Below are 27,897 nucleotides of genomic sequence, written 5' to 3' on the forward strand. Positions count from 1 at the left end.
CCCTCAAAAGAACGTAAACTTCATAGCTTCTGTCAATCATTTGCTTGGTGGATAACAAAGAATATAAATTAAAGTGATTTTCAACTGGGAGGTTCAACAAGCCCGATCTGGAAGCCATTCAAACCTGGAGAGCTCCTTATCGCCAGCAGACCCTTAGCAAGACAGGGACACTTTCATACCAAAGGAATTTACTGTCACCACTCACCAGCACCATGACGATTAATGCAAACTGTCGATGGAATTTGTCTGCTTGGCAAACTGAAAGATTTTTCATACAGATAGAGAGGGAAGACTCCTAATTTTCTTTCCTGTTTTTAGAAAAATTTTCATTTTCTTCTTAACGTGGTATCCGCAGGCTTGAAAAACCTCTCTCAGTTCAGCTGCTTGTGCCCTCCTGGCCCATCTCATATTGAGTTACCAAATACTGCTGGGCTGTTTCAGTCCTTGCCTTGCATAGGAATGTTTAGCCTTTAGTCCGAAAATACAAGGAGAGACAAATATTGTTCATGCCAATGAGAAATTGCATCTTTTTAGGGACTCATGATTTCCACTCTAATGTAATCCGAGATCTGTGCGTAAATCTGGAAAGATGGCAACCTCCACATTAATAACTGCCCAGTATGGTGGATCCCATGTATGTGCGATAGTGGAAAACACTCTGCTTTGAAATGGATGAATGCAAACATTAATATACAGAGTGAAGTGCAGTATTTTTTTTAAATAAATGCCATGAAGTCTATTTTTAAAGAGAATTTTCACAATACTGAATTTGAAAGTCAGTTAAAACTGATTAAATTAGGATCAGCATTGTGAATGCTCTTTCCTGAGCACTACATATTGGGATCTTTTTATAACATTCAACAAAAGTGGTTGTGAAGCTGTGTCCCTGAAAACCCTCAACCAGTGCTGGACCAGGCATCTAGCCAGGTTCATCTTACAAGCTAGTGGGCAGATCCCGGAGAGCAGGAATAAGAGTCTGGGCCCAGCTGGGAACCGACAAGCCCTGGGTCTCCAGGAGAAGGCAACTCCTGCAAGAAGTTGAACTCTTAAGGTAAAGAATTAATATAAATACTGAAAGTAAATGCTAGGAAGTGAATAGTAAGTACTGAAGACAAATTTTGAGCTGAGAATACGGAAGATAAATGCCGAGTGTGAATGTGGCTGAAGGGAAGCCACTTTTATAAATGAAGTTTATATAAGAAAAGTCAGAGTCCAGCATGTGTCTGTCCTTTGGGGACTTACAGACCACCTGTGCTATCCCACAGAGGTTTATTTTCCCAGTTCGTATAAAGAGATTCTTTTTCTCTGGCTAATGGATGTGCCTTGCAGGGAAGGATTAAACAAGATTAATACCCACTTTTGAAACAATTCCTTTGGGATGGCATATGGCACTCGCATTGCATGCAGGATAACCTTCATTCCTTATTCCATTAAATCAGTCTTCAACAGCAACGGTGCTAGGATAAAAGTATCCTACAGCTGGGTCACCGGTGATAGGATGTCCATAACATATTTCTTTCATGCATCCTTTCCCTCAAGACCTTCCGGTTTCCTTCTCCCTCTTATCAAGCTCTCTGTAGCCTCCCTCCTTATTCCTTCTTATCTGACTTTCATCAGGGAGCCGCCGTGTAGATCCTGGTACTTCCCTTATCACACTCCCTCAGGTCTCCCTTTTACTTTTAATATATTGTTCTACTTCGCACATAGATAAATGCCAGACATAAAGGAGGACATGGAGAGAATTTAAAAATGATGTAAACTATTGAACAACAATATATGCATGTTTCAAAGGTGCATACTTTTAAAGTAATCGTCCATTCTGCCATGAAGCCGGTCGTTCCTTGTGATGCATCATTGTCCCAGAAGTCTACTGGTTACATGATGTGGGCAATCTGTGGCTACTCGTCAAAAGCTTCATGACTTCACATGGAGTCAACCACGTTTTGCTCACAGAGATCAAATTTTCTAATGGACCTGCAATCGGAAGGCCACAGAAAAAAAAAAAAAAAAGCAGCCATGTATTCACGTGGTTAATGTATATGTTGATCGGATGCTTTTGTACATAATTGCACATATGTTCAACTGGTAATGTTAATCTCGCTACAGTCATGGACTTCCTAAGAAAATTTACTGTCTGACTTTGTTTCAGAACAACATTTTGTGCAATCATTTCTCAACTGACCGAGGAGACCCAGCCGTGTTTTGACACCCCTCTGAAATCCCGGGCAGTATCAAAGGACTGCGATGCCAAGTTTACTTGCATGGTGTCAGGTAATGTTGCTGCAGTGCATTATCCTTGATCAGGTGTTCAGAATTATTAGCCGTGCACTTGTTCCTCTGCTTGAGCTCAGCTGGCACGGCACGGTTCCCACGGTCAGCAGTACAAATTTCACAGAGGCTGAATTCTTTAAAGCAGACCTTTGGTGCAGCTGACTTGTTAATGAAGGTGTAGTGCTCCCCTGTCCTACCATTAATAATAAAAGGCATTTGTTTGCGTGCCTGGTGTTTGTGGGTCAATGTAGCCTGCACGCAGCATGCAGCGGTACGTGCAGACCACAGCCCAAACACACACAACCCGACAAAACTCCAAGTACGCCAGAGGCACTGACCAAAATGGCAAGCCACGAATCTGGGTCTCGCCTACTGAGTTGTAAGCCATGCCAGGGAGCCGTGGGCAGCCGCTAGCACGGAGACCAGGCCCTGCCAGCTGCAGCAGAGGAAGAGGTACTGCGGAAGGAGGTGGAGATGTGGAGGAGGGAAGGAAGGGGATGTCAGCTGGAGGGTACATCTTTGCATTGCATTTTATTCTTTCATTTGTGATAGGCTTTTTTTTTTTTTTTTTACTATGGAAACAATAATATAGTAATCATAAAACACTGGAGGCCCACATGGAGTAAAAATAAGTTAAAAACTCATTTACCCTATATTTGAGGTGTAGTTTTGTTCTCTCCCTAGTGGCGTTTTCTTTTTTTTTCCTTTTTATTGAAATAATGGAAGTTTCCTTCCAATGCATATATAAATCTCAGTAGTGTTTCGATCACTAGTGTTCTCTGAATTGTTGGGTCCCATAAGGGTGTCTTGCAGCCCTGAAGGTGGCCGCAATGTAACTGAGAGCCAGAATAAGCCCCAAAGTATGGAAGTAAAAGACTTCTTTATTAAGATATTTGAATCTGCTTGGGCAGGTTAGCTGGGATTACAATCAGGTTCTCTTCTTAAACTAGAAGGGGGTATTTATTTGATTCTCATCACATTAACAGAACGGCAGATGGCACTGACCTGATGTGACTTGAAATGGATCTGAACCAGTGTGGCCTGACTTGCCAGAATTCCAGCCAGTGTTGACTAGGCTCAAGATTGTTGACTTTGCTTATCAAACTAATTCTTCTTCAGCTGTTTTCTTGCCATGTAAATGTTATCAGATTGTAGCAAGAAGCTAATGGTTAGTGGGAAGAGGTAAGAATCCTGTCATTAACAAGAAACCCCAGAGTCTCTAGTTGAAAGCCAGACCTTGAAAAATGTTGTTACCCTAACTCAGTCTGAGCAAGCTCGAATCAAAAATGTGAACCCACTCTAAATGAATTAGAGCAATCTTGCTTAAGTGGAACTGAGTCTTAACAACTGCAATTTATTTGACTTTGTCAGCTGTCTTCTTAATAAGCACTTGTAAAAAATGGTTTGGTTAGCTTGATGCATCAATGCTAAGTTATTTTATGGAAAATATCAATCATGTTACTTTCCATCGCTTTCCCAGCTGTACATGAGGTGTCACAGTGACCCTCCGTGGCTGTAATGACACCCTGCAAAGATCATTTAGGCTCAACTCGCCCATATCCGGGTCTCGGAAATATTTCCAATTGAAAGTTATATAAATCCTTTATCTGTGGATTTTCAAGGTAGTAATCACTTGAAATAGAGTAATATATTAGCAATCTCATTTTAATAAGAATGAACCTCGTTTCTAACATTTAATTAATTTATTTGATTTATCGTCAGCTTATCCAGCAGACAACACTGAATAAACATTAAGATACAAAGATCAATTTCTTAATATAGAACTAGCAGACCAAACCAGCATCGTGGATTAATAAATAACCCACATATAAAAATGGTAACTCAAGAACATCTCTCTTTATTATAAAATTATAAAGGGCTCTGGGTGAACATTGTGGTACATCCATACATGTGTACATAGCAATTCTTACGAGGAGCTAGGGGATGGACTGGCACGATGCTGTAACAAGAAGTCTCGGGCAGTGGGATCAGCACAATAATGGTGGCAGCAGTGAAAAGACTGATGGGGTTTTCTAGGCCCCACCATGTTGGGATTTGTAGGTATGTGGGCCCCTGGGCCGAGGTGAAGGATGGAAACGCCCACAGGGAGGAGCCCTGTGAGCCTCACCATCGGGAGGCGAGGTCTCAGTGACGTCAGACACAGCTATAGATTAGAGTCTTTATTAAGAGATAGAGAGGAACTGCCCATGGAGCGGAGAGTGCAGGAGAAAGTCTCAGAGTTTGTGCGATGGGATATACCCAAAGGAATACCTCTGTAGTGAACATACGGCAATGGTCCCAGAGCGGGGTACACCGATGAGGTTCCTCAGTAGAGATGATACAGTAGTGGTCCGTGGAGCGGGGTACACTGGTGAGGTTTCCTCAGAAGAGGTGATACAGTAGTGGCCCACAGCGTGGGGTACACCGATGAGGGTTCCTCACTTAGCGAAGACACAGTAGTGGTCTGCAGCACGGTATGCACTGATGAGGGTTCCACACTAGAGAAGGTACGGTAGTGGTCCGCAGCGTGGGGTACACCGATAAGAGTTCCTCACTTAGAGATGGTACGGTATGGTCCACAGAGCGGAGGTACTCACAGTAGTGAAGGTTCCAAGAGAAACCCCAGGGCATGGGGTAGGTAGCAATCCAAGGTGATAGGCCCTCCATGGAGCAGATAGCCAGAGATGAGGAAAGGGCCCCCGAGGAGCAGGTACCCTGAGCGTCTCACGCCGAGAGGCAGGAACGGGAAGTCCGGAAGCAGATTCAGCAATGAGGGAACTCGTTGCAAAGTTGTTGGTAGGCAGGGACTGCTGGCATGTATCCTGGTGGAGTGACGTCATCCGGAGGGGATGCCCCCGAGGTTCCCGCCATGACATGCTTAAGACTGGCCCATGCATGTGTGCCTAAGGGATTCCGAGGGCAAGATAGCGGTTGTCAGTGTCAGTGCCGTCCAGGGAGGCCTGGAAGTGATAGGCAGGCCGGTGATAACTGGCGGAGGCTGCTAATCTACCCAATAGAGTCAATGCTGTAACAAAAGAGGTGAGCAAGAGCGGTCGCAGCTGTCTGCGATCGACGGGTGTAACACACCAATGACAGGAAGATGACATCCAAAATGGGGAGGGAGTGAGTGAAAGGCGTGAGAAGGAGGGAAGGGGTGATTGAAAGATGAGGAGGAGAGGGAGAGGAGGAATTAGAGGTGAAGGGACATGGGAGGAGTTCAGTGAAAAGAAGGGAGGGAGTTGAGTAAATGGAGAGGTGAGAGGGCAGGCAGGAGAGACAGTTGAGTGAAGGGAAGGATGAGTGAGGGAAGAGATGATGGGGTGAGTGAAGAGAGAGTTGGGATAAGTGAGAAGAAATTGAACTAAAGTGAAAGGGTGAGTGAGAGGAAGACATTATGTTAATGTTTTATAACTATGTTTACTTGATTAATTTATGATTTTATCTTTCTTAACAGCTAATTTATTCTTTTACCCTATATAGTTTTTAGCTGTTACTATTTATGAACATTGTATTTCTAATCTTGTTTTATCTTGTGTAAACCGATGTGAAGGCTTGTCCGATGTGTTGGTATATAAAACCTAAAAACTATTAAAACTATTAAGAGGGCGAGTGGGAGGGAAGGGAGGGGAGGGAATATATAAAGGCAAGTGAATGAAAGGAGAGGTGGTTAAGAGGGGAGGATAGTGAGAGGAATGGGTGAGCAGGCGAGTTATAACAAAGAGAAAGGAAAGGAGGAGAGGTATGTTAGTGAGGGAAGGGAAGTAGGTAGAGAGAGAGAGTGATGGTGAGGGGAGGAGAGGGAAGCAAGGGGAGGGATAAATAAGAGGGGAGGGATGGAAGAGGATAGAGGAGAAAAGACAGGGAGAGAGCTGCATAAAGAAAGGGATGAATGAGAGGAGAGAGGATACAAGGGAGGCAGGTGTGAAGGGATAGGTGTGGGAAAAGAGGTGAATGAGAAGGAAGGGAAAGAGGAGGAGGGTAAGTGAGAATGATGGGAAAAGAAGAGGAGAGGGGATGAGTGGGAGATGAGATGAGGGGAGGGAAGGGAGGGGTGAATGAGAAGAGTGGAAGGGTAGTAGTGTGAAAGAGAAGGAAAGGGAAGATAGAGGATGGGGAGGAGAGCAGAGGAGGAGAAAGTGAAGAGTACGAGTGGGAAAGAGGGGTAGGGGAGAAAGTGGGGGAGAAAGACAAAACTGAGAGTGCAAAGGGGGAAAAAAATGCACATGCCCCCCTCCCAACAGTTCACGCTGGTGGGGTTGGCAAGCGAAGCTCTTGATAAATGTTATTGTAATGTTATCAGAATCTGGCAAGGCAGGCAGTTAAAATAGCAATCAATTAACTTCTAATGATAAAGCAAGCCTTAAAAAGCAAGCATTTCAGTGTTTCCTAAACTTCAAATAATTCCCTCTCACTCTCAGCTCCTTAGGGATGCATTTTCAAATGCTTAAGGCCCACAGGTGAGAAAGCCGGTTTCTTAGTGTCAGCAAGTCTAATAGCCTTAATGAAAGGGGCACCTAGGAGAGCATCGGGTGAAGAATAATAGAGACTTCTCAATGGAGGGCAAATCTGCAGACTCGCTTAGAGATACAAGGACAAGCTCAAGCTCTTAATGATCGAAGAGCAACCTTTAAATTTGACTTTTCATTAAATTATAGTTTTCCAGAGCTGGAGTAATATGCTCTCATGTTTCCAACCCCAACAGAATATGAGCAGCGGTTTTTCTGAATAAATTGTGTCTTATTTAATAGAGTTTTACTCAGACCTGCACAGAGTGAATTGTAGTAGTCTAACCTGGAGGATATTACCGCATGGCTGGGTCACAGTGATCAAATTACTGGACTCCAAATACGGTTATAAATACAACAGGTTATACATGTTTTTAATAAATACATTTATGAATTAAGTGTAATTGTAAAAGAGATGACTTAATCACACTAAAAATCTAGGTGTGTATATTAATATCCTAACATTTTCGCTTCAGACTTTATTGATTTGTTTAACAAATTTATATCCTGCATCATCCATGGCTCTGGGCAGGCAACTTAATAACATTTACAAATTTATAATAAGACAACATACTAGACACAAATAACATTAATACAATGCATGAAAAACCTGCAGACCAAAATTCCTGGACAATAGTACATAAGAACATAAGAACATGCAATACTGGGTCAGACCAAGGGTCCATCAAACCCAGCATCCTGTTTCCAACAGTGGCCAATCCAGGTCACAAGTACCAGGTAGGATCCCAAAAGGTAAATAGATTCCATGCTGCTTATTCCAGGGATAAGCAGCGGATTTTCCCCAAGTCTACTTTAATAATAGTTTATGGTCTTTTTCTACCAAGAACTTATCCAAACCTTTTTAAACTCAGTTACGCTAAGAGCTTTCACCATGTCCTCTGGCAACAAATTCCAGAGCTTATGTGTTGAGTGAAAAATATTTTCTCCTCTTTGTTTTAAATATACAACTTAGTAACTTCATTGCATGCCCCCTAATCTTTGTACTTTTTCAAAGAGTAAATAAGAACATACGAAATTGCCATGCTGGGTCAGACCAAGGGTCCATCGAGCCCAGCATCCTGTTTCCAACAGAGGCCAATCCAGGCCACAAGAACCTGGCAAGTACCCAAACACCAAGAAGATCCCATGCCACTGATGCAATTAATAGCAGTGGCTATTCCCTAAGTAAACTTGATTAATAGCAGTTAATGGACTTCTCCTCCAAGAACTTATCCAAACCTTTTTTGAACCCGGCTACACTAACTGCACGAACCACATCCTCTGGCAACAAATTCCAGAGCTTTATTGTGCGTTAAGTGAAAATGAATTTTCTCTGATTAGTCTTAAATGTGCTACTTGCTAACTTCATGGAATGCCCCCTACTCCTTCTATTATTCGAAAGTGTAAATAACCGATTCACATCTACTCGTTCAAGACCTCTCATGATCTTAAAGACCTCTATCATATCCCCCCTCAGCCTTTATACTGTTAGGTAGGGATCCTCCTGGGACCTAGAATCCTTTGCAGCCCTTCACCTTAAGGTGTACCGAGCAGATGGCGCTAGCCTGAATTTTAAGGGTATTTGAGGGAGTCCTTTGTGTACTCCCTCACAAGGTCTAATTAAAATAGTGGAGATAGCATTTGTGCTATTGCTTTTTTCTATTTTCTTTTTTGATTTGTTTCTTGTTATCCTTACTATGGTGTTTTCTTTATTGATCTGTATATTTTGGAAACTAATTAAAAAAAAAAAAAGAAGAAATAAATCATCTCGGCACATTCCCTTTAATACCATGGGCCTTCAGGCAATCTAACAGGCTGTCATTGTCAGGAGCATGGCCTTCAGGCCCTGTTAGGAGCGCAGAGGCATGGTCCCATCGAGCCGCTGTGCTCGAAGGGACCATGCTCCGACCGTGCTCCTGCTCCACACGGGCGGAGCAGGAACAAGGCTGGACTGGAGACAAGGCGAGGAATATCCGGAACAGGAACAAGGCAGGCTCAGCCCTCCACTGGATCTACACGCACCAATGAGACCCAGCAACGCAATGCTGGTCTCGAGAGTAGCCCTCCGGCCACTCAATAGCCCTTCCGGACCAGACCAGGAGATGGAGGCCGACTGGAGCTTTGCCAATACCAGCCCTCGTTCCCCACAGGTTGAGCCCTTGGGTGCCGGGGCTGGCTGGTCTTAGGCAGGCCTCCGTCAGATGAATCCCAGTAGGTGTCGAAGTAGGCAGCCAGGGACCAGCAGAGGTATTGAAGGGACCTAGAGACGGTCCGGACGAGGCAGAAGTCCAGAGGCCCGGGCGGCAAGGACGGACCAGAGTACAAGGATAGGTGATGCCTGGGCAGTAGAAGGCCGAAGCCTAACAAGGCCAAGTCCAGAGGTGAGGTCAGGAACTGGCTAGAGTCAGGGCAGGTGGCAGGGCTAGGCAAGGTACAGCCGAGCAAAGGTCAAAGCCAGAAAATCAGTCCTGTGCATAATTCAAAAGCAAGAGTAAAGCCAATAATCAATCATGAGCGTAGTCCAACGAAGCAAGGGTCAAAGCCCGAAATAAGTCCTGAGCATAGTCCAATGAAGCAAGGATCAAAGCCAGTAATCAGTCCTGAGCATAATTCAACAAAGCAAGGGTAAAGCCAGTAATCAATCATGAGCGTAGTCCAATGAAGCAAGGATCAAAGCCAGTAATCAGTCCTGAGCATGGTCCAATGAAGCAAGAGTCAAAGCCAGCAATCAGTTCAAGCAAAGACTAGGTAGGAACCAAGAGCAGAGTCAGAAACAGGAACCAGGAACAAAGTCAGGAACAGGAACGAGCAACAGAGCACACGACTAGCATGGAGACCTGTTACCAAGGCAAGGAGTGAGTAGTGGGCCCTGCCTTAAATAGCGGGGCCCGATGATGTCATCATCTGGAGCCACGGGTTAGTTTCCCACCACGGCCCCTTTAAAGGCCCCACCCTTTATCTCAGTTCAGTTTTTTTCAAGAAAATTTCCTTGTAAATTCTGGCCAGAATATTAGCATAAATTCTAGTTTAATATCATGTGATGGTTGAATATATTAGAGGAACTTCTGTGCAATCCAGATGGGTAATAATGCAGTTGTAGATGTTTGGGGTACCATCAGTGGCAGTTCTAGAATCCAGAAGTCCTGACTCCCTGTCTCAACCTTTTGCCCTAATCTAATCTAATTGGTGCTGTAGAGGTTCAAATAATGGACTAGAAACCAGCCCATCAAGATTCAAATTAAAGGCAACCAAAATGGTGCAGGGACTGCACCCTATGAGATGAGACTGAAAGATCTCAATATATGTACATTAGGAGAGATGAGGGGATATGTAGACATTGAAATTCCTTCAAGTTGTAGAACTAGGATCATAACATGAAACTTCAAGCAATGTCAGGAAGTATTTTTTCACAGAGAGGATGGTGGATGACTGGAATGCCCTATCAAAGAAGGTAGTGGAGACAAAAACAATGGGATAAAAACAAAGGATCCCTATAGACAAGAGAATGGTAATGATACATAACCTGCACATAATAATATTGGTATGACTGCTTTGTGCTTCTGAGAATGCATTGGGATTATTTGCACTGAGCAGTGGTTACAACCCTAAACAGCAGTGGTATAATTGCCCCATGCATCTAAAACTATTGGGGTAAATGTGCATGGAGCAGCAGGTATAACTTACATCGCATTGGTCTAAGATGCCTAAGGGGATCATGGTCAAAGCCCAGACTTCAAATAGCATGGGGAGTCTGCATTGTTTTTTAACTACAGCATTGTTAACATTGGAGGCTGTGGAGATTATTTAAAATCTTAGTAATGGGAAGGTAGCTTGGAAAGTGGTTTTGTGGGAAGCAAAATGGAAGATGGCAGGACCTGAAATGGCTTAGTACAGGGGTAGCAAATTCCGGTCCTCAAGAACCACAAACAGACCTAGTTTTCAGGATACCCACAATGAATATTCATGATATAAATTTGCATGCATTGCCTCTTTTGTATGCAAACATATCTCATGCATATTCATTGTGAATATCCTGGAAACAAGGCCTGTTTGTGACATTTGAGGACCAGAGTTGGCCACCCTAGCCTAACAGCAGAAGAGGTGGAGGCCATCACTTTGGCAGATTTTGGGCATGCTCAAGCCTGTTGAAGAGAATAGTGATGGGAAAAGGGTTGAGAGGATAGCTAAATTACTTGGGGGTAGGAAGGAGTTGATGATGAGTTGCATAAGGAATTTTGTTTGTGTGCTTCTATGTAATTTGGTTGAATTGTGTCTACTGGCAGATTGGATGGAACATTTGGTCTTTATCTGCCATCAGTTACTATGCTTCTCCCATGGACGAGCCTTGTGACCTTGAGTAAATCATCGACTTCTATTGCATCTGCTATCATTCAGACTGTAAACATCCTGGTGATAGGGACTCATTGTACTTGTAAAAAATGTATTTTTTGGTGCCATGGTTTAAGGCTGAAAGAATATAAATGTAATGATCTGAAGTGAATTCTTGTATTATTTAGCAGCCAAAATAAGGACACCAAAGAAAAGACAGTCATAAAGATACACCCACCATAATCAACTAACGAGATCTATTTAAGTCTTTATTGATAAATATCTTTTTATATATTCTACTTAAATCTTTATTGGTAAATCTCTTTTTATACATTTGTCAAAATCTAAAAACCGTATCTACCCACTCCTCTATCTTTCATTTCACTATACAAAGAAAACACATTTCAAACCCGTATTGTACAACCCACAGGATTACACAAGACACGACAGACAGGACAACATAAATATACCCCCAAGAAAAAAAGGGAGGAAAAAAGGAAGAGAAAAAAGAAAAACAGGAAAAACCCAAAAGAAAAAAACAATATTACTTAAGAACATTTAAATAGAATCCCAGATAGAGGAAATCAATTGAAAAGTAGTAATCCATTCAAAAAGAATCGCCGAAATCCACTTCAGAAACTACTGTCACAAAGATCACAGTACTCCCACAGGAATCTTCAGGTCCGGTGTCAAAACAGATCACACAGATCTTAATGTCCGGCTACCAACTATTCGATGAACCCTCTCCAAATTTCACAATGTTCACCAACCAGTGAATATTTATAGCATCATCTATTTTGGTTTCTAGAAAGTTGGCACAGGATGTCATCGGCTGTACAATATTCCGCCATTCTGAAAAGGCAACGGCTCAGGCATGAAACATCGAGATACCCCAGCCTCTTTCCGGGCATGGAAAATTGATAGCTCCTTTTGTAAGGGCAAATTCACGCAACTCTGTCAATCTATCAAAGGTCCCATGGGGCCTAGACACTGAAGGCAGGAGTAAGACCTATCACAACACTCGCTGAAAGAGAGGTTGGAAGAAATAACGCTTCGGCAGAGGAAACGCTTATCACAACACCTGTCGCTCCAGCATGTTGGCGATTCTTTCTGCCTGCATCAGGGGAGTGCCTCGTTTATTCTAAAATAAAAAATTAATAAAAAGCATCACTAAAAAAGTATTAGAAAAACACCAAGCAAACATATAGACATAGAGGCTCACACCGAATGTCCGCGATCCAAACTTTGTAACACCTCCAATACGTGAGTGTGAGCGTGCTCATGTCCTAAAACAAAAAAAACAGCCCATTAAACCCCTCCCCCATTGGTTTGATAGACTCACAGTTTAAACAACACACAGCATACAAACAATTATATATGTATCTATGTAGAAAGGAAGCCAAAACAACAGGAAAATATAATGGTGCCTCTTCCTTACAAACACAATGGGGATCCAACTGATTGTTATAGCAGGATTTAACTATTATATTCAGGATCCTATAATTACTTCAGAGGACATGGCAAGTTTGTCAAAACTAGGGTTGTTATAATGAGAGAACACAGAATAAAAATGTAGGTATAATAATCTGTACTTAAAACAATTAACCATGCAATGGGCCTGTTCACAAAAGTCTTGTTTAAGAAGAACAAGCTCTGAAGGGCCTAAAAGCAGAATATAAATAAATAAATAAATAAATAAATGGACATATGTAAACCATTCGATCGGCAACTACACCTTGCTCACTCGGCACGGAAAAGCTATGGGGACCCTGGAATCGCATTGGTGCGATTGCTCTTGTAGGAAGGATAACATTAAGATGTCGGGAGGTGTTTGCTTAGCCCTGGAAGCAGGGCTGATCACACAGAAATCATGATGTCAGTTTACAAAAAAAGCAATGGGGAGGAGGGGGGCTGACATCTGTTGCCTCCACTTACATTTGTAGGACAGGGGCTCTGATGCAACTCCTGAGGCTTCTGTGAACAAGGCCCATCTGTGAAACGCCGGGAGTCAGCTTACAAAATGTCAAGTTCAGAGGCAAGTTATTTACAGGCAGAAGTCGGTGCCCGCCATCGAACCTTAAAACTCAATAATGAATTAAAAGCCAACGGAACATGAAATAAATGAATACTTGCCAAGTAAGAAAGTTAACCTTAGGATCCAGGTGTCTCCAGCTGGAGAATGGTTGTGTATGGGAGGATGGACCTTGTATTCTTTCAGTCTGGAGGAACAGAAAGAGCTTCAAGAGGGCACATTAGTGTGTAGAAATCATGGGCATTAATATTGACTGGGCTCTAATTATGTACAGTATTTGGTGAGGTGATGCCAACAAGCATTTTTGGAAGGCCCATACTAGCATGCCCGACCAAAATGGTAGATTAAGATCATGTAATCTGCATTTTCCTTAGCTGTTCAATATTTAATCTCATACTTCACCCTCATTTATATACAAACTTCTGTGTCCTATACAAACCTACTGGGTCGCCTCTGCTCTCAGGCTTGCATCTCATATTGCATTCCTCACTTTTGCTAAGAGCAAATAAACTCAAACCGAATCCACATAAATCAGAAGTGCTCTGAGTTAGATGGCAAGGGAAGTACCAGGCATGGGCAGTTTACCATTGTTCCCTTGTTTGAGGGAACTGATATTTCATTTAAGGATTGCCTTCACTACCTGGGTGTGCTATTGGACGAAAACGTGTCACTTGAGCCACAAATCTTGGCCGTACTGAGGTCAATATTTACACATTGAGAATGCTACAGCAGATTCAACCTTTTTCTGATGAACCCAGTATTTGCTACTATTATTCATGCTGCCGTTACTGCTCATATTGATCATGGTAAGGGACTTTAAATTGCAATGCTGAAAGGATTCATAAAGAAGCTGCAAGTAGCACCCAATCAGGGTGATGCAATAAAGTGCACATAAAAAACGTGCATCCAAACTGGGCGCCCTGTTTTTACCGTGCGTACATTCACCTCTCTTGGGTGCTCAATGCAATAGGCAAATGAGCCGCCACACTAAAAAGGATGCGCTAGGGATAAAGAATGCGTCCCTAGTGCGTCCATGGCATCAGGCGCCCAGAAGATGTGGCTGTGCATGGGTTAGGAAAATGGATGCTCAATGTTATGGGCATCCATTTTCCTAACCTGACCGCTGTCAAGACTTTTTTTTTTCCGTTCATGTTGCTGCTTTCTGTGGTTCCTCCTACTTAGTATTACAATGATATTAAGTCAGAAGAACCACAGAAAAGCAGTATTTTCTGCTTTTCTGTTCATTTTTTGATGTGCTTCAAGACTTAACTCCAGCTCCGGGCTGGCGTTCATTTTTGAGGGTAAAAATGTGCATGTCGGACGCACCTTTTTTTTTTTTTTTTTTACATCAGAGGAACTAGCTAACAGCCTCCTCTACATGGCATTTATATGTGATGAGTGCTATTAGCTATGTGCTGGTTTGGACGCGTGTTTTGGATGCACTGATCCTCTTATTGCATCAGGGGTTATGGCCGCGTGTCCAAACGTGCATCCAAAACCGGGTTAACCTGTGCAAGAGCCTGATCGCACAATATGGCATTGGCTTGAAAGTGGCTGCTCTCTGGTTGCCTAGAATCAAATGGGGAGAGAGCATTACACCCCCATTTTACAATTGCTCCACTGGCTGATTGATGCTTTTCATATTAAGTTTATACTAGTGACCCTTCATGGCTAAGCAAGGCATATTTGGGAGAGAAGCAAGTATATTCCTAGCAGGGATCTTAGATCTGGGAGTCAGGGGTTGCGACAACTACCATCTCCTTTCTTATGTGGCCCCAAGATTGTGCAATAGTATTTCATCTAATATTCACCATATGCCTACTGTCTTGGGGTTTAGATGAAGCCTAAAGACTTGGTTATTTAGATTAGTCATTTAATTCTTTATATATGGGGAAGACAATACAAAAGTGTGTGTTTTGTTCTTCTGTGTTAGGCTTTTTTAAAAATTAAATATACCATTACTAATAAAGTACATAGGCATACTTGATAGTGCTATCTATTCAAGCGGTCAGTATCTGGGGGAGTAGAAAAAACACTGCTGCTTTGGATTATCTGCACTGGTGATTGTGGGCATGCTGGAGTATCCTATATAATGCGCCTGGGGTCAGTTTCAGGTCAGCCCGTTGTTTAGTAATAACCTTCTGTTAATTTGTGACAAATGGAATCCATCGTTGTATGTAGATGCACCGGTATTACATTACCATGGCACTGGCAATGCAAAATCCAAGAGTGCGTTGGAGCTGGGATTTCCCAGCCGTGATCCGGATTTGTTAAACAGTGATTTATAGTTAACTGTAAAGGCAGCTGAAATAGAGAATCAGATGTTGTTGGAGATTAATGAAACAAGGGCATTGTGCCACTGGCCTTCATACTCAAGCTTCCCCGTGCTTTCTTGAGTAACTTGGTCATATTACTTTGCTCTGGTGTTTAGTAACTGATCTACAGCTGACAACTTGTCTGCCACAGAATGTCACACTTAGATTGAGGGGGCAGTGGGTACAAATGCACGGTATTTCCCCTGATGGAAAATGGCAACACGTTCAAGAGCAGGTTTACAAGGGGAACAGCTTTTTTTTTTTTAGGGATGCGCATTCCTTGAAATAAAACAAAATTTTAACAATGTTTCCCCTTTCATTTCATTTCGTTTATAAAAAAAAAACGAAAGAAAATGAACAAAATATCATCCTTTGTTTCCCTTTATTTCATTTTTAGAAATGAAGGCTGAGCACCGCTGACGCACACAAAGATCTCTCTGGCCTCCCCTGATTCCCCCCCTGCTCGTTGCCCCTGGAGCCTCTTACCTGAATGCTATCTTCATTTCATTTTAAATTTTCATGGGCAGCAGGAATCCCCATCGCTCTAGCCACTTTTGCAAATGACACCGGCAGAGTAAAGCGGATTCCATTTTTGTACAGAAAAATAAAAAAATTGCACCAACCTTGATCTGCTAGGGATCGTTCTGCCCTGGGAAGATTTAAAACAAAATTAAGATACCATTGAGTAAAGACGGCCCAGGGACAGCAGGGCAGCAGCCTAACAATTTTTTTTTGTTTTACATTGGTTTTCTTTTTCAAAAAAATTCATTTCTTGTTTATTTTTGTATTTAATATAAATGAAATATAATAAGTGAAATAAGAAAAAAAAAAAAAAGAAAAAAATTTTTTCAAAAGGGATTCAAAAGGGGTGGAGTCGGGGCGGAGTCCGCACCGGATGGGAGGAGTCAGGGTGGCATTGGGATGGACTCTGCGATGACTTCACTGACGGAGAAAGGTAAGAATCCTTATCGCTGTCAGTAGCACGCCCAATAGCGCCACCTGCGACCTTAGAAAATCCAGGCCTATGTTTCCCTGTCCTAAATCCACCCCCTGTACCACCCACTTTTTAGGATCCTCTAGGAACTTATTTAAATCTTTTTTAAACCCAGTAATACTAACTGCTGAAACCACATCCTCTGGCAATGAATTCCAGAGTTTAATTATGCACTGAGTGAAAAAAAAATTGTCTTCGATTTGTTTAAAATGAGCCACTTGCTAACTTCATGGACTGCCCCCTAGTCCTTGTATTATCTGAGAGAGTAAATAACTAATTTACATTAACTTGTTCAAGTACTTTCATGTTTTGTAGACTTCTATCATATTCCCCCTCAGTTGTGTCTTCTCCAAACTGAACAGCCCTCACTTCTTTAGCTTTTCCTCATAGGGCAGCTGTTCCATGCCCCATATCATTTTGGTTGCCCTTCTCTGCACTTTCTCCAGTGCAGCTATATCCTTTTTGAGATGTAGTGACCAGAACTGCACACAGTATTCAAGGTGCGATCTCACCATGGAGCGATACAGAGGCATTATGACATCCTCTGTTTTATTTTCCATTCCCTTCCTAATAATTCCTAACATTCTGTTTGCTTTTGTGATCGCCACAGCACATTGGGCCAATAATTTCAATGTATTATCCACTATGAGGCCTAAGAAAAATAATGGTTTTACAACATAATAGGCTGTAGTAGCACATTTAAGGCTTTTGAAGTGATGCCAAGCAGTTTCACAGTCAGTTCAACAGATTGGCATTAAAGGCCTGACAGAAGATTCAGGCTGTTACTTGCTTCTTGAAGTAGGAGTCATCATATATTTGATGGAGCTCTTCTAGGAGGGAGTTTCAAAGGGTTGTCACCTCTCCCATGAAGCGTCTTCTGCGGGTATCTATTATTATTCTTTAGTTGACTGAGATGTTATGGAGGATCCATGGGAGGATCTTAGTAGTCTGGTGGGCCTGTGCAAGAACAGTCTCTCTCTCAAGTAGATAGATCCGTCTCCAATTAGAGCCCTGAATCTCAGTGTCCAGGTTTTGAATTTGGTTCAGTATGGGATAGGTAGTAGTTTGTGTAGCACAGGTGGAATACAGTTGTGTGTTTTGCAACCTTCTATCAGTCATGAAGCAGAGTTTTCTGTTAGATCCTTATGCATTGCAGCATTCCAGCCATGTGGTTACCATTGCATGACCAACTGTGAGTAGGTTTGTCTTCTCAAAGAGCGGACTCAATCTTCAAGGTTATGTAATTGAAAGTGATAGTTCTTTTTATGTTGCCTGGATCTGTGGGAGCATGGTAACTACCAATTTCAGTCAGACTTCAAGGCTATTAACCTGAGTTTTTAGTGGGATTTACAGATTAGGGACTTGTTTGTGCACGTTTTATATCCAGAGGATCTCTGTTTTGTTAGCATTTAGATGGAGTTTGTCATTGTTGTTCTTTGTTCAATCATGGATGGTTATAAGACATGTGCTTAGTTTATGATGAATTGGAACCATTGGTATGATGACTGGACATCATATGCTTAGATGAAGTTTTTTCTATTGAAGGTTCAGATTAGCTGGTGTGAGGTATATGTTGAAGAGTATTTTTTATACTATGGAGCCTTGGTGGACCCCACACTTCCAGGGTACTGACATGGGGTTAGTGAAATGTACACATTGTTGCCTGTCAAACAGAAAGGAATTGAATCAGATTAGGACCTTGTTGTCAGGGTGTATTGCCCGTGTTATAACCTCAAGTACAAGCATGGGATTGGATGCTGGCAGATGAGGCTGGAACAGTTCAGGAACAGGAGTTTTCTACCTATACCAGCCACCTTTCTCTTGGGTTGAGCCTGCAGGTGCTGGTGACCATCAGGACAGACAGGGGTATTCACATCAGTTCCTATTAAAACAAGACAGATTGGGACACAAAAACATAAATAGGGCACGACAAGGTAGACTACATGGCCACAGAGTAGGACCAATGTAAGGCCTCAGATTAGAGCCACAAGAATCTAGGAGTACAGGGAACTAGACAAGAAGCAAGACAAGACCGTGACTAGGATTCAAAGCTCTGGCAGAACATACTAGATAGACAAGAGTCAAGAATACAAAAGCAACACAAACATGAGGCTAAGACTAGGACTATAAGAACCGGATCCCAGACCAAGACCAAGCTGTGGCAATGTACATAGTGTGAAGCTGGCTTATATCTGAGGCAGCAGCAGACAAGATGGTAGTCAGAAGGACATATAAGCCACAGAACCCAGAAGACTCACCAAAGTGCACAAGCAGCAGAGCATAGTACTTGGAGGATTAGGAAGCTAGTTCACAAGGCCCACTGAAGACCCTCACCTCTGCTAGTCATGATATCATTGGGGGGTCTTCCCTCACTGTACCCTCTCCTTCAGAACTGAAAAACAGCAATAACCAGATATTAAAATGCTTAAGGTAAATACAATCAATAATATTTATATTATATATACTAATTTTGAAGAAACTGGAAAACCCAGCATAATTCTAAATTCAATTATAATGTGTTATTTAAAACATTCAGGACTCCAAATTATTCAGAAATTAAGACAGGTAATTCTCTCTCTGTGTAGAAGAAAATAATGTATTTTTCCCATATCTTTAAAAACTGTTTATCACTTATACAACCTAATGATTTAGCTGTCTGGTGTGCCATTGTTAATGGAGCCGTTTTCATTTAGCCACATAGTGTCAAAGTACCCAGTCAGTATTTCACTTTTAAGACATTTGCTATCCACTAATCCAGATGCATATCAGGTGTAAATATATGCAAGCAAGCAGCTAAATTTACATATGTAAATTGCTTATAAAATAGCATCTTACTCGCATAAATATTGGCCCTGCCTTGTAATGCCCCTGGCCTGCCCCTTTTTTAAACAGGTGCAAATTTACTCACAAAGCCACCCTTACTCCTGTATGTTTGAGGTTTAGAAAATAGCATATGTGTGAGTATATGTTATTTATACATGTGCATGCTGATTTTTACACAGGCAACGTTTGAAAAAAATCACCTTTTTAGTGCACACTCCATTTATGGCTGTAGGAGGATTGGCTCTATACTTTTTTAATTATTTTGTGAATTTTACCACCCCACCAATGGGAATCTATAAAATAAGAATTATGGAACTATCAGGAAAGGGGATCTTTTTTTTTTTTTTTTTGTTTCTCCGATGGGAATATAGCTATTTCTAACTATTGTGCATGGCTGAAAGAGAAAAGGAATGAATAGAATTGTGCAGGGGAGCCATGGCCGCTTTGTTTGATGTTGAAGCTGCAGTGGTTTGTCCAAGTTTCGCTCTGGCTTGCCCTGTACGAGAGTAAGCTGCCTCATTCCACCTTGAGCTTCACAGGGATATGCTTTAATTCTGAAACAAAATGAAAACATGAACAAAATGTGGTCCTTTTGTGTTTTCAAAACAGAAAAAAAAAAAAAATCCCCGATTTTTTGTTTTGTTTCATTTTTTCTTTCATTTAAGCTCATACTAAAATCATTTAGTGTCTGTGAAAACCATTTAGTGTGCGTGAGAAAAACGGAAATGAAACAAAAACAACTAAAATGAAATAAAATAAGTTTTTTTACCCATTTACACTCTTAGAATGTCAAGGAATTTGTTTTGACGCTGACTGTGTGTGAAAATTCCATTTAATAAGGCCTCCTCTCAGCCTTTGTGGGACAGAGCTCGTTGCAGATTGGCTTAGTCGATCTCTAGCGTGTGTCTCAGCTATTTACTGCTGCATTCCCTCATAGTCACTGAATAAAGCAAAGGCACAGTCAGCATTTGCCTGCCAGTTCCTACTTCCTAGCCCTGCCTATGTCTTCATTTTCTAGAGAGCAGCCTTTTATTAGCACTGAAATAATGTGCACAGCACGGGAGCACGGGGGCAGCGGGGAACACCTTTTTTGATCGGGGAGGGGAGGGCAAACCAAACTCCGCCCCCTACTCTACCCCTAGCTCTGTCCCATCATCCCCAGCTCTGATCCTCACTTCCCCTGCCAGTTTCTTACTTTGCAGTGAATTGAATTCTTTCACACCTACCTTTTTCACATAAATCTTAAATATAAATCATTCCCAGACCAACCAATAAAAAAGCTTGATATTAGAAACCCAGACATAGTGGTAAAGGAGAAAACAACAAAAATAGCATTACTAATAGATGTGTCAGTACTAAGGGACTATTCTGTACTATGTATATAACGAGCGAGAGAGAATATCGAGTACCAAGCGATGTCATCAGAGACAAGAAAAAGTGGCCTAAAGATTCAGAAACTCTCCAGTTGTTGGGACACCACTCACCTGATTAAAAAAATCTCCAAGTTCACCTTGATATGTTGCCTGTATGTATTACCGGTGCAAGTTTCAGAAAGAAGCTGTTTTGGCACAATGCAAGAAGAATACTAGCAGTAAATTTGTGAGATTGAGATCTGGCTTAAGAGTGAGATTCATTCTTGTCATTGTATGTGAAAGCCAAACCCAGTATAAATGATGTAAATATATACTCTGCGTCCACAGTAAATCCCCTCCCCCCCCATACACACATTATACCCTACTAACAATGGGGACAGAGTAGAATATTTCCCCCCTACATGTCACCTGGTGTCATCTAAGTAACAGAAACAAACTTCCTCCACTATCTGGCATATTATGAAATACAAAATCCTGCAAACCTTTCCATCCCTCCCCATCCCACACTCAGCACATATGTATCAAACCCGCCATATTACAGAAGCACTAACTCACATGACTCCAAGGGCAACATCCCTATCTATGAAAAGGCAGCACTGAAAATATTATGCAGGACCCTAGAACACCAATACATCTTCTGTCGGCAAGCACAATGAATTTAGATTCCTCCACGCTAGCAGAAGATCTTTTGCTCGGTCTCAATTGCAGAACACAGACAGACCCTCACCAAATAAAGAATAGTTGATCACAGATTACAAATGTGAAAACATAAACTGAAATGCAACCCTCAAGAATCCAGATTCTGTATGCCGTACAAAACTGGAAAATGTAATTCCTCTCTTTCTCCTGTGCACAGCAACTTCCTCCCCCTTTGCCCAGCCCTCCTAGTCTCTCTCTCTCTCTTTCTCCCCTACTGCCCCCACCAGAAGGACCAGAGATGGGGGAGAGAACGAGGGGAGAAGTCTGGGAATGAGGAGGGCAGAGAAGGCTACTTGTGACCTGATCTGGCCACTGTCAGATGTGCTGAGTTCAATATAGAAACATAGAAACATAGAAATGACGGCAGAAGAAGACCAAACGGCCCATCCAGTCTGCCCAGCAAGCTTCACACGTTTTTTTCTCTCATACTTATCTGTTTCTCTTAGCTCTTGGTTCTATTTCCCTTCCACCCCCACCATTGAAATATCTAGCTTGATTAGTTAGGGGTAGTAGGGGTAGTAACCGCCGCAATAAGCAAGCTACACCCATGCTTATTTGTTTTACCCAGACTATGTTATACAGTCCTTATTGGTTGTTTTTCTTCTCCCCTGCTGTTGAAGCAGGGAGCTATGCTGGAAATGCGTGATGTATCAGTCTTCTCCCATGCTGTTGAAGCAGAGAGCCATGCTGGATATGCATCGAAAGTGAAGTATCGGACACAATTGGTTTGGGGTAGTAACCGCCGTAACAAGCCAGCTACTCCCCACTTTGTGAGTGCGAACCCTTTTTTCTTCTCCCCTGCCGTTGAAGCAGAGAACTATGCTGTATATGCATTGAAGGTGAAGCATCAGGCTTATTTGGTTTGGGGTAGTAACCGCCGTAACAAGCCAGCTACTCCCCTCTTTGTGAGTGTAAATCCATTTTTCCACATTTCCTCTTGCTGTTGAAGCTTAGAGCGATGTTGGAGTCACAGTAAGCATGTGTATGTTTATTGAATAAGGGTATTGTCTCCAGGCAGTAGCCGTCATTCTGGCGAGTCACCCACTTCATTGGCGGCCTCTTGACTTTATGGATCCACAGTGTTTATCCCACGCCCCTTTGAAGTCCTTCATGGCATTTCTTATGTTCTTATAGGAGAGTGGGAGAAGTTTGGGAGTGGGGAGGGCAGAACAGAGTAATAGGAAGTACAGGTGGGAGAAGAGGGAGAATCTGGGATTGCAGGTTTAGGAGAACAATGGAGGGGACGGTGACTGTAAGACGGTGCATTCAGGATTAGGTGTGAGAGAGAAGAGGCTAGAGAGGGGGTAGGGATGTGAAAAGGAGCAAGACCAGAGGAGGGAGAGAGACAACTTTCTCTCTTCTTCTTCTTGACCCATCCTATAAAAACGTACCATGGTGGGTCAGACCAATGTCCATCAAGCCCAGCATCCTGTCACCAACAGTGGCCGATCCAGGATGCAAGTACGTGGCAGATCCCATCAAGCAGACCTAATTCCCGTTACTCACTCCCAGATATAGCAATTGCTTGCTTTAGTCTACCTGGCTAATAATAACGTGTTATAGACTTTGTAGACTAAAGCAAGCTAATGTTATTCCTGGAAGTGAGTAATAGGAAATGGGTGTCTAGTCAGTCATTCCCAAGTCCTTCCTGCTAGCGCTCCCCTCCCCCCAACTATCCAGCCAGCCACCAACCCTGAAACCCTCCCACCACAGCCAATCATCCTCAGACATCCCCGGGCAGCCTCCATCTCCCCCGTCAATCTCCAGACTCAGATCTCCCCTCTCCAGCCACAGACCCCTTACCTCCCATCCAATCTCCGGCTGATCTTCCGGCAGTAAGTAAAAGCAATGCTGCCTCCGCAGTCTTCTGCTGTAGTGAAGACACAGACGTCTGTCATCGATGACGTCCTACCTAAAGAGTCTCACGCAGCGAAGGCAAAATATGGCGAATTTTAAAAACCCGGCGCACGCCAAAACCGGGAAATAGGAGCACAAGTCAGGCCGGTGCTCGCTTACGTGCCGCTTCGTGCACAAACGAAAAGTTAAAAAAAAAAATGGAGCGTGGGGCGGGCATGGGCTGGGCAGGGCATGGGCGCTCCTGGATTTTAACTTGAAATTAGCACGGAAATACTTACGCACAAAGGTGCTCACCAGGGCCCCCTACCGCATAACATTACTTGACATGCAGGTTATAAAATAAAGATAAATAGATTGGCGGGGTTTTAAGGGTCGGGATTAACAGGGGAGAAGGGGGGTTTGGAAGTCCTATTCCTTGCCTGGCTGAACTGGGAATAAACTGGTAATGGCGTCTTATAAAATCCCCCCATTTACGCGGTAGAAGCGGCATTGGTGCACTTAGTCGTGCGTCCACTTAAAATTGCGTGCACATGTGCACACAGTCAGGCTATTTTACGACGTGTGCATACGTTATAAAATGACCGTGTTCCTGGGCGTGGGCCAATGAACGCCCTCACCTGGGTGCCCGCGCCTGTTTAGAAGTTACCGTCAGTGTTTGTCTTTGATCATATCATTAGCTAAAGTCTCTCTCTCCATGTTTCCTTTGGTTTGGACAATGTAAATCTTGAAAGGGAATTTAGAATTGGAATTTGATTGCATGGCTGTATTGCTTTTGTCTTGCAATATTTGCTACTTACAACCCAAGAAAACGGTGCTCTCCCTTTACACTGTCCACTTGACTACTGCATAAAAAAATCCTTCTCCTTTAAAAGTTGCTTCTGTGTTACCATGGATAAACTTGTTTCCTGGCAAAGGCGAAAACACTCCTGCTAGGGCTGCTATCGGATTCTCCTGCTTTTTTTGGCATCCTAAAGCCTTGACGTCAGTGCCATCCTTCCCATTTGTGCCTTCTGCTTATTATGAACCAGATAGGGTTACCGGATGGTACAGGGCAGGCTGAATAGTCTCCTGCATGTATAGACTTGAAGCTCCGATAGTCTTAGCACCACAAGTCCATACGTGTCTTAGGAGCTACATCAAGGCAGGTTCATTCTGTTCCTTCTCTGCTGGGACTATGTGGTACCCCTAGATCGGGACTGGACCGTGCCAGGTCTTTTTTTGAGAACTGCAAACAGGTCTGGTTTTCAGGATAATTGAAATACATGTGCTAGCTGGGTTATTAGGATAAAGGTATGGTAATAGAGCCGAAGAATATTCATTGTGGATATCCTGAGACCCAGATCTTTTCGCAGTTATCAAGCAGAGGAGTTGATTCTGGTCTGGTTCCAGGAGCTGCTGAAAGGAGAGGGAGACAAATACAGAGGGTATGTCTGACATTAAGAATTGAAATACACAGGAATAGGAGCGATAATAGTACTCCAGAAAACTCAATATCAAATCCAAAAGGAGTGCAAAGAAGTTATTGGTCCAAAATTTTTTTCCATCAAACACAAGGTAAAGTTTATTGAAACTTCAATATGGCAACTCCATTGCTCCAAAGCAGTAAAGACAAATTATTCTTTCAGGGTCCCCCGACACGGACCCCGTGTTTCGCCCGAAGGCTGCGTCGGGAGGGACAGAATTAATTTGCAAGAACTAGAAAAAAACAACAATAAAATTACATTAGAACTATGGTCCTAATTTAGGGTACAAGGTATACACTGTAGCACCGGGAACACATACCTTTAAACTTGCTGAGGAATTCATACAGCTAATATGGCAAGGAGAGCGGGCGGATAGACAAAACACAGCGTTTTAAAACCGGCTATTTTGGTGCGGTTTTTACAACCAATCCGGGAACGAGAAAATCAGCCAATCATGGCCAAGGTAAACAATACAGGAGCAGAAACCAAAATAAAAACCCAAATGATTCAAATAAAATATTGCCATTCGATCTCATTGTTAAGCCCTTCAGGGTGAAGGCAATTCAATCTAAAGATCCACTTCTGTTCTCTACGGATAAGCATTGCAGAGAAGTTGCCTGTTCCTTGCATTGCGTCCGTCCATGCCTAAGACTCTGACTGAACCTGTGCCATTCCAGTGTGGTCCGTGACCAGCCTAGGATGGGCTGTGTAGGGCGCGCCTTGCTACAGGCTTCTACCGAATCTTCGCCATGTTCCAGTTTTCATCTATTCCACACCTTGTCTAGAACCTGCTTTGCTTTCAAGTGTGGTCCGTGACCAGCCCATGGGTAGTGGCTGTGTAGGGCATGCTGCGATGCAGTCTCAACCCAGTACTTGATCTTGGTCCTGAATACCTTTGCCTGCTGTACCTCACTTCTGAACCTTCGTCCAAATTCCTTGCACAAGTCTTTGTCTGCGCACCCAAGTGAATCTTCATCTGTACCTCCAAGTTCCTCGTCTACGTCTAGAGTCTCTATGTTCCAGAGCCTTCGTCTACTGTAGTCCGGCCTGCTGCTTCTTGTCATTCCTTGTGGCAGGTCCGAAAGGGCTGGGAACGGTCGGAGGATTGTTCAATAACCAACACCATGTGTTGGCGCCAGAAGCATGCAGGTCCGGCAGAGGGTCAGACTGTCCGTCTCCATCCATGCTGGGACACTCCTCATCTACCCTCGGTGCTGCCTTGGAGTTCTACACTATTCCCTCAAGATGGGATCGCTCTCCCAGCGCTCCCCTTCTGTGTACCCTTTAGAAGTTTCAAAATGTTTATTTTTTTGTTGTGAAAACTGTTTCTACAAATTAGCAGGCTTAAATGTGTATGGGGTAATATTCAAAATGAAAATATAGGCATACTTTCACAATGAAAATGAGAACAAAGTCCACAAGCAAGAAGTTCCCGCAGACTGTGCACTTGTGCAAACAGTCTTAAAATTATCCCTTTACTGAATTTGTGACTTGATGGAGCAATTTTTAAAGCAGTCATGGTGCTTGCAAGCCTGCAGGAATGTTGTACTCATAGGCCTTTAAACAGATTTTCAAAGGGAAACCCTACATGGGGGTTTCCCTTTGAAAATCCGGCCTGTAGGGGAACAGTGCATCCAGTGTAGCAGAATACATTTATCCCTGCCATGACGCAAACATTATCCATATTGAAAGTGGCCTGTAAATATTTTTTTTTATAGCTATCTCTGCATGTCCCTCTGAAAATCTTGTATTTCTCTTTTGGTATATTAAATATTTGCGGGTATCTGTAGACTCTGCCACTGTATAACCCAGAGTAGAGTGTGTTGCATTGTCTTTCACCCGCCATCCTTAAACCCCATTCCCCTTCTTAGTCTGCTCCTGAGGAAGATTTAGCAAAACTCAGCAAAATGTCATCAGCTGCCTTTTCATCTTGTGCTCTTAGGCTTCCCAATACCTGACGTGACCTGGTACAAGGATGACGAAGAGATGGACCGATACTGTGGCTTGCCCAAGTATCAAATCTTACGCAACGGAAAGCGCCACACTCTGCAGCTCTACAAGTAAGTCAGAGGAGCTGCGGAAGCTCTGATCTTTCAGACCTGTCCCTGCGCTTCACTGAAGGGATCTAATAAATTAAATTAATCTCTCAACCTCTTTATAAGTTGCATGTGTAAAACAGAACCAGGGACCACATGAGTGCCAGAGATGTAATATGACGAGAGACTAGATTGAACATCTCCAGAACTGCTTTCTGTACTTAGTAATTTTATTTCACTGTTATTATTACTACTATACACTTTTTCCTCCTCTTTTTTTTTTTTTTTTAACCCTCCTGAGGACAATTTTCAAAGCCATTTACTAAAGTAAGCCAGGATTCACCTGGATAAGTCGCCTGTCTGAAATTTGAGCTCACGCGATCCAGATAAATCTATGAGGGCTTCCCTAGCTGGATTAAGGGGAGGGATTCCTGGGGGGGGGGTTGGAGGGGAGGGTATTTTGGGCAGGACTGGAAAATAAGTACACGTCAGTCGTATTTTCATATCCGCGGGCGTTACTTTCCAGAGACGTTTTGCCCAGGCAGAAAGCAGGGGCAGAGGTCCGTGGGTAATTTGTACCCCTGGCAATTTTCAAAAGGGAAGGTGCCTACATAATTTCCCTTTGAAAATAAGTTACAAGGTACTTTGCACCTCGGCTGGCAGCCTGGAAACCGGCCCCTCCGTGCACCGCTTGATAAAACATGCACACGTTTCTCCTGCCCACGCAGTTCCCCGAATTTGAAATCGGAGCGTACCAAGGCAGAACGAGCCCAGTGGAAAGTGTTAACCTTTCAGCAGCCTTTTCATTCCCTGCTCCCTCTCACCTCCTCATCTCCCTGCCAGGCCTGACAACCTTGCCAAGGTCCCTCAGCACCCCCTGCTGGTCAAAGGCTGCAAGGGAGCCCCTCCCGGAGCCTGAAACCTGCCAGCAGAGGTCACCTGGAGCCCTGCCTGGTTTTCTCAGCAGCAGGCACCAAGGAAGCAAGTGCAAGGGAGCGCCCGGATTAAGAAGGAAGGAGCATGACATCCTGCACAAATAAGTGGAAGAAGAGTAACGCTTCCTTAACCAACGATGCAGACTTCATCTATGATACCAGCTAGCCTGGGATATAACTGAGATGAATACCCTGGATAAGAGCAAATGAGGGAGTGGCACACAGTGCAGCCAAGAAACAGTCCGCTTCATATTTAAAGCAATTC

The 27,897-nt window shown here is 43.1% G+C and overlaps 1 protein-coding gene and 1 long non-coding RNA gene across 5 annotated transcripts in view; one reads left to right on the top strand and one right to left on the bottom strand.

The window, feature by feature from the left end:
• The window catches only part of ALPK3 (alpha kinase 3), a 115,442-nt gene that overhangs the window by 12,620 nt on the left and 74,925 nt on the right, over positions 1-27,897 (top strand). For all 4 annotated transcript variants that reach the window (XM_029574384.1, XM_029574382.1, XM_029574385.1 and 1 more), the window contains 2 exons: positions 2,150-2,271; positions 26,604-26,721. In XM_029574384.1, the coding sequence (XP_029430244.1) occupies positions 2,150-2,271; positions 26,604-26,721 (240 nt within the window). The remainder of the gene's footprint in view (positions 1-2,149; positions 2,272-26,603; positions 26,722-27,897) is intronic.
• On the bottom strand, positions 18,742-20,264 carry LOC115074687. The gene is made up of 3 exons (XR_003852318.1): positions 20,039-20,264; positions 19,470-19,823; positions 18,742-18,838 (listed from the first exon to the last, which is right to left on the bottom strand). It is a non-coding gene; the product is annotated as an uncharacterized LOC115074687 (long non-coding RNA).

The sequence above is a fragment of the Rhinatrema bivittatum genome, chromosome 13 (assembly GCF_901001135.1).
Source record: "Rhinatrema bivittatum chromosome 13, aRhiBiv1.1, whole genome shotgun sequence".
Classification (NCBI taxonomy): Eukaryota; Metazoa; Chordata; class Amphibia; order Gymnophiona; family Rhinatrematidae; genus Rhinatrema; species Rhinatrema bivittatum.